Source organism: Ctenocephalides felis, unplaced genomic scaffold (assembly GCF_003426905.1).
Source record: "Ctenocephalides felis isolate EL2017-DRISC unplaced genomic scaffold, ASM342690v1 CF-g0.4_SCAFFOLD_00556, whole genome shotgun sequence".
NCBI lineage: Eukaryota > Metazoa > Arthropoda > Insecta > Siphonaptera > Pulicidae > Ctenocephalides > Ctenocephalides felis.
The window spans coordinates 31,233-38,779 of NW_020536710.1; the positions used below are offsets into that span (position 1 = coordinate 31,233).

The 7,547-nt window shown below is 30.1% G+C and overlaps 1 protein-coding gene across 1 annotated transcript; it reads left to right on the forward strand.

Annotated features, from left to right (window-relative positions):
• The first annotated feature begins 1,036 nt into the window (after positions 1–1,036).
• Positions 1,037–6,338, forward strand: LOC113366205 (DNA topoisomerase 3-alpha-like). Its single transcript, XM_026607777.1, has 18 exons — positions 1,037–1,121; positions 1,232–1,441; positions 1,537–1,632; positions 1,801–1,957; positions 2,026–2,196; positions 2,819–2,994; positions 3,115–3,254; positions 3,432–3,574; positions 3,828–4,039; positions 4,130–4,356; positions 4,455–4,569; positions 4,663–4,849; positions 4,992–5,058; positions 5,143–5,267; positions 5,339–5,437; positions 5,590–5,860; positions 5,937–6,063; positions 6,147–6,338. The coding sequence occupies exons 1-18, from the start codon at positions 1,041–1,043 to the stop codon at positions 6,336–6,338; spliced, it is 2,796 nt and encodes a 931-aa protein (XP_026463562.1). The 5' UTR covers positions 1,037–1,040.
• Positions 6,339–7,547: the final 1,209 nt, after the last annotated feature.

The following is a 7,547-nucleotide window of genomic DNA, read 5'->3' on the forward strand; positions in this document are numbered from 1 at the left end:
TTAATTAATATTAATATTAATATTAAAAAATAATTGTGATCTACAGCTTGCCATTTTTGCGGAATTATAAAGAATTTGACAATTAATAAATGAATGAAATGACAGATAGTAAAAACAACTGACGCTCACGCTCACGCTGCCCTACCTCTGTGGCGTGAGCATATGTGAGCGCAAAATATGTGCTACGAGCATCCTACGATGGTGCTACGAGCGTACTTATGTGACACTCATAGCGCCAAGTCGAACGATGAAAGCGCGCTCACGGCGCGCTCACAGCGCGTAAGCGTCCAAGTCGAATGCACCCGAAATATGCCCCGAGAGAGCGATCTTACTTGATACTTTCAATAACATATCTATATATTATTATTGTTTAATAAAATAAATACATTAACACTAATCTATCACTATTGTATCACGACAAAAACACTAAAATATACAAACCAATTAAGTAAAATATTTTCGAAAACTAGCTTGTTAAAGTATGAAACGCATCCATGTTGATTTGCAAATAGATGGAACGAAACGATTTAATATTTAATAAGTAATAAATCATCAAAGCACCGAGATTTGCATATCAACAACAACATGACATTTATATGCATTGTAAGAATTTTGGTTTTAGCAAATTTACAGCAATCACCAAAAATTATCTACACAATCAACTAGTCAAGTTTTTTTCTGACAAGAGACGAACCACAGTCAATCAATTTTGACAAACAACAGGTGTTGCCACAGATGAGTGAAATGACTTATAATTCTTCTACGGTTATGTTTCAACTTCAAAGCGATAGAAAGCGAAACGTTTTTTGCAGTTTGACAGTTCTGGAATAAATAAAATGGTTTGGTTTGACGGTTTACCCTGGTTTACCAATTTATAAACCATTTATAAATGAACTTAAAAATATGATTACAAACATTATTTTAATTTTAACAAATTAGTTCTTTATTATCGAATATTATTTATAGATGTGATATATATGCCGCCGATTAATATTTTAATTAGATTTTATTCGATCAAAATATTCGAGGTAACAACTAAGATGAAATACTTAAATGTCGCTGAGAAAAATGATGCTGCGAAAAATATTGCTAATATATTATCCAAAGGCACATCAAGGAAGGTTTGCTAACATAATATATGCTCTCATTTAAACTCATTGTTAGGATGTATACGAACGTAACATATATTTTTCAAGACTTATTTTGATTTTCTTTTATATAATTATTTCAGCGTGAGGGACGTTCTGTTTACAATAAAATATATGAATTCAACTCAAATGTGCTTGGGCGTGATGTAACAATGATAATGACTTCTGTATCTGGACATTTATTGAATTGTGCATTTGACCAATCTGTTAAAGGGTGGCAAAGTTGTGATCCTGTGAAACTCTTTGATGCACCAGTTTATAAAGTTTGTCCAAAGGATTCTCTAAATATAAAAGTAGGGCTTAATTAAATTCTCAATGCTGATAATAATATTGTTGTATTATAATCAGTTGACATTGTAGTTTTAATCGTTTTTATTTTTTATTGTAGGCAACATTAGAAAGAGAAATAAGAGTATGCTCTGCTTTAATAATTTGGACTGATTGTGATCGAGAAGGAGAAAATATTGGATCAGAAATAGTTCAAGTAAAATATTTGAGTAAAAGAGTAGATAACAATTAACATACATTTATATATAGTTTTAGTTTTTGCTTAATTATTTCAAATTGCTAATGCAAAACTAATAAAATTATTTTTCAGTTTTAATTTTATATTGTTTGTTATAATGTATTATCAATTATATTTAAATTTTAGGTATGTAAGGCTGTTAAAAATAATATTAAGATATATAGAGCAAAATTTTCTGAAATAACTAGTACGTCCATAAATAGAGCTCTTCAGAATTTAACAGATATTGATCAGAATGTTTCAAATGCAGTAGATGTTCGTCAAGAATTAGATCTTCGAATAGGTAGTAATAATGCAATATACTGATTGATCTTCAAGAATGATGAATATAATAGTAGAAAATTATTGCAGGAGCTGCTTTTACAAGATTTCAGACTATGCAATTACAAAGAAATGTTTCAAGACATGTATCAAATCAGTTAATCAGTTATGGTTCTTGTCAGTTTCCGACATTAGGTTTTGTAGTTAAAAGGTTCAAGGAAAATGGGGATTTTATTCAAGAATTTTTCTGGAAATTAAAAGGTAAACACTTGCATTTATATAGATGCAAGAGCCTTAAATAAGATTTATCAATATTGATCATTGCTTATAAATAAATTAATGTAGGAATTGAAATTATTTGTGCAAAACTATTTTTGCAAGTGTTTATATATATATATATATATATATATATATATACTAGCATACCCAGCCTTGCATTGCAACGGCCCTTATTAAAATGCACCTGATTGAAATTTGAATCCATTTGACAACCACATTGAATAACCAAGTGATTTTTATAAATTTGTTATATCTTATTTGGTATTACTATAATATGTAGTATTACTATATTACTAATTTATGATTAGACACTCATCGATTTCAATGCATTTTTCAAAATTTGTGATTACTTACAAAACGCTTATAATATAAATTTCCGACTATAAATTGATATTCATACTATCCCTGAAACTAACATGGATAAAGTTCTGAGGAATTCGAGTCCAAATCTATGTGCCAAAAATCACACTTCAAAATTTAATATAATATGATATAATATTTAGTTTTCAATCATGATTTATATTAATTTTGCAAGTGTGTATATATATATATATATATATATATATATATATATATATTTCATAGTCAAAATGATTACTTTCAGTGATTCACACCATTAAAGATTTGTCTGTGGAATTTAAATGGAAAAGAAATCGCTTATTCGATGAAGCTACTTGCATTGATTTATATAACAATTGCACATCAAATCCTGAAGCAGAAGTACTTAAAACTGATGGGAAGAGAAAAACCAAATGGAGGCCTTTACCAATGGATACTGTAGTAAGTTAATACTAAAAATCATAGTATTTCTGTTGTTTAGAATGTTTTTATTTCATCAAATTTCTTTGACTTGATAATATTTTTTATATTTTTATAAAAATATATATTATTATATTTAAGGAATTTGAAAAATTATCTTCAAAAAAATTGAAGATAAACGCAAAAGAAGCAATGAAAATAGCTGAGAAACTATATACCAGAGGTTTTATTTCATATCCTAGAACTGAGACAAATATTTTTCCCAAAGACTTCAATTTAAGGTATTTGTTATTAGTTATACAATTTTAAATAACATTACTTTTTATTTAATTTTATTTAAAGACATTTATACTTGTTGAATCTGTTTTGAATAGACTAGTATAATAAAGAGTGTACTGAAATTTATTTATGCATTATTCTCGATATGCTGAATAAATGGCATTTTTTATTAATTTTAGTCAATATGTAGAAAATCAGTGTGATGATTCCCGTTGGGGTGAATTTGCAAGGAAAATTTTGAATAATGGTGGGCCTAATCCAAGACAGGGAAAGAAGTCTGACCAAGCCCATCCTCCTATTCATCCAGTTAAAGCTGCATCAGGTAACATTATAAATGAAGTTAATAAAATATCATCAATGTAATCTTCTGCTAATAATCTGTTTCACAATAAATTGCAAACTTGAAAGATTAGCACTTCTAGATTATTCTACAACTGATAATGAGACTATGTCTATAATTTTAGAAGATATATCATTTTCAAATTTGTAATTTATTTTTTTTTGTAGTTATTTAGGTTTTATTTATTACATATTTGCTTTACTTAATTTTATTTAATTGAAAATTGCGTTTTAAGGATTGACAGGAAATGAAAGTCGTGTGTATGAACTTATTGCTCGTCATTTTTTGGCTTGTGTTTCTGCTGATGCTGTTGGCCTTGAGACCAGTTGTGAAATTCAAGTAGATGGAGAGTTTTTTTCAGCTACCGGATTATGTATATTAGAAAAAAATTACTTAGAAGTTTATGTGTATGAAAAGTGGAATTCTACAGAGATACATAATTATGAGGTGAGTTTGGAGAGAAATTATTTGAGAATTGATATTCAGCAAGAATTCAATAAATCAATGCTCTGAAACTTTATTATTTTGAATTTTAAGGTAGGACAAAAGTTTACACCAACGAGTATTCATTTAGATCCTGGAGTTACCATACCTCCGCCACTATTAACAGAAGCCGAATTAATTGCACTGATGGATAAACATGGCATAGGTACCGATGCCACTCATGCAGAACATATTTCAACTGTGAAAGACAGACTTTATGTTGGAGAAGGAGAGGACAGGAGATTGGTACCCGGTATTCTTGGCATGGGATTAGTGGAAGGGTAATTTTGTTATTATCATGATATATATTTAGATATATATATATATATATATATATATATATATATATAGCTATGTATTGTGTATCTTTATATTTTAGTTACCAAAAGGCAGGTTTGGAAATGGCAAGACCGGATCGCCGCGCTGCTTTGGAGGCAGATTTAAAATTGATATGTGAAGGTCGCAAAGATCCCAATGAAGTGCTTCGTCTACAGGTAGTTAAGTTATTTTACAACAAGTACGATTACAAAATAGAATATATTTATTACTTATTTTCTTTCAATTATATGTGAATTTTTCTTATGCAGGTTGCTATTTACAAAGAAGCTTTCATTAAAATTGTTCAAAACTATAATGATTTAGAAAGAGCAGTTGTGGATCGATTTGAAGATCGCGGTTTAACTAGACGTGAACCTAAAGTTCCATATAGGCCTGAAGGAGCAGGCCCTCCGGCGAAATTAGAATTTAAACCTTTTCGGAGGGACGATGATGACGGTAAAACATTTTCGTAAATTATATATTACATATCGAGAAATTCATAATTTTTTATTTATCTCAATTTTAAACTAATATATCAAAAATATATTTCAATGGTATTATTTGTTTTTTGATGTACATTGTTTTTTTTTTTGTTTAGATGATAGTGGATTTGGCGGACATGGAGGTGGTGGCGGAGGCGGTAGCGATAACAGGCGTGGTGGTGGGTGTGTATAATTTATTATTTTGTTGTGATAATTTATCACAATTAGGGTCAGAAATTAACATACTTTTGTTTATTTTCTTTTTAGTGGTGGCTTCTCTAATTATTCAGAAACAAGAAATTCAACAAAAAGTAATACTTATTCAAGTTATCAATCTACATCAGGTGCATATTCCTCTGGTTCATCTTCACGAGTTACCAATGATAATAGAGGTAACAATTTGTTAATTAAGTTTTTGAGCATATGAAGTATAATAGTTTGTTCTCAATTATATTATTTGCAGATAATTCCTTTTTCCCAAATAAATCAGATGACAAAACTAGATCACATGGTGGTGAAACTGACTTTAATGTAAATGATGATTTTGATTGTATGATTACAGGTAAAATTATTATTAATTTTCTTGAAATATTATTAATAACTTCTACAAGTATCATACTATTTTTTATATTATTTTCCTGTGTATTACTTTCCTGTTTTTTTTTTTCAATTTTTAATTCTAAAATTTAAAATTTACTAGATTTTTTTTTTCAGATATGGATTGGGAGGATAACTTTAATGAAAATGGTATTGTTGACAGCAGCATACAACAGAACGATAATAGCAACTCAAATTACAGCAGCACTAAATTTACTCGTAATTATAAAAGTCTAAGGGCACAAACGGAAAATAAAGACTTTTCAACTAATCAGAAACAAACATATGGAGGGAACAGTTCCGGCTGGCATCAAACTAAACATTCTAATAGAAAGCAAAATGATGAAAAAGAGGTTTTATGCAGTGGCTGCCAAGAACTAGCTAGAAAGTAAGCAAAAAATTTTTACAACCATGATATACTCCTGCATATTTTATTCTGAGGATTGTTGTTTGATATTTTTTAGACAGACTGTAAAAAAAGAGGGTCCAAACAAAGGCAGAAAATTTTATGTATGTCCCAAACCTATGGAACAACAGTGTAAGTTCTTTGAGTGGGAGAAGATGAACCTGAGCATGATAGCAATGAATCAAGTAAGCACTAAAATAAGTAAAAGTATATATAGTTTAAGATATAGAGATATACAAACATATATGCTATGTAAATTTTATTATAGCTAACAACTGGTCAAGTAAACCTTCAAAGTCAAGAAAGACTTCAACAACAGTTTCAAAGAGAAAAACAACTTCTAAGGCAACTGGTACAAAACCCACTTCAAAAAGAAAATGTGGCCAATGTCGACAGGAAGGACACACAATTAAAAATTGTCCAAATATTAGCCATGTATGATATCTCAAATGAAAAATGAGACGGTAATAATTGTTTTAATTTTTTTTAACATGAGTTTTAAGCATTACATTTTAAAATAACACTATATATGTATGAACATATGTATATATATATATATATATATATATATATATATATATATATATATATATATATGACCGTTATGTATGACCGTTAACCGTCGAACCGTGCGGACGTGTTTTTTGAAGTGTCGTAATGTCTCTGACACAATTAAATATTCCGGAATCGGATTCCAAAAAAACCTACAACTGCTGTGAAACAAAACCTTCTGCAAGCGTCGGTGTTTGTAAGAACTGTGGCAAAATTTACCATGTGAGTTGTGCAACAAGAAAAGGTCTCAAATTCATTGTTGGAAATTTGATACAGTGCTGTGAGGTGAGCAGTGAAGTGTCGAGTGACAAACATATGGATACTATTAAAAACTTAAAACAAACAATTACTGACAAAAATACCATAATAAACGATAAAATGACAATAATAAAGGATAAGGAATACATAATTCAGAATCTTGAAGAAAAAATTAAGATGCTCCAATTATTAAAGCCAAATGAAAAGACAAAAGAAGTTTCGTCAGCTGTACCCAATATTGATAGTGATACTGAGAAAGCAGCATTCAAGAAGCTTAAACATAAATCTACCAATAAAAACAGTGCCAATGCTAATAAGGTGTCAAAAGAACAGGTGAGTGTTGCAGTAGCAACTGCTTTAAAGGAATTAGACAAGCATAGAAGCGAAACATTCCGAGATGCGGTTGCCAACACGGAGCTGCCTACTAAATCGACCCAAGCTGAACAACAACCAATTAAAGCAAATGACGATGGAAACTGGACTTTGGTCCAGAAAAAGAAGTCGCCGAAACGAAAAAACAAAGCCATAGAAGGAACAAATGTGAGCATTACACTTGCAGGAGTTGTGAGGAAGGCCCACTTGCATGTGTTCCGCCTGGCACCGGAAACATCGACGGAAACTCTAAAAAATTATTTAAATGAGAAAAACTTCAAAAATATTGAATGTGAGAAAATGGCCTCAAAACATCCGAAAACATATGCCTCTTTCAAGGTCTCCGTTGCAGAGAGTGAATTGGAAAGAATAAAATCTCCGGATGTTTGGCCAAAAGGTGTCTGTGTGGACCGTTTTTTATTCCATTTGGGAGAAAAAACGAAGAAAAATTGTTAAGCTGGTTTAATATAAAATGTCCTTGAACATT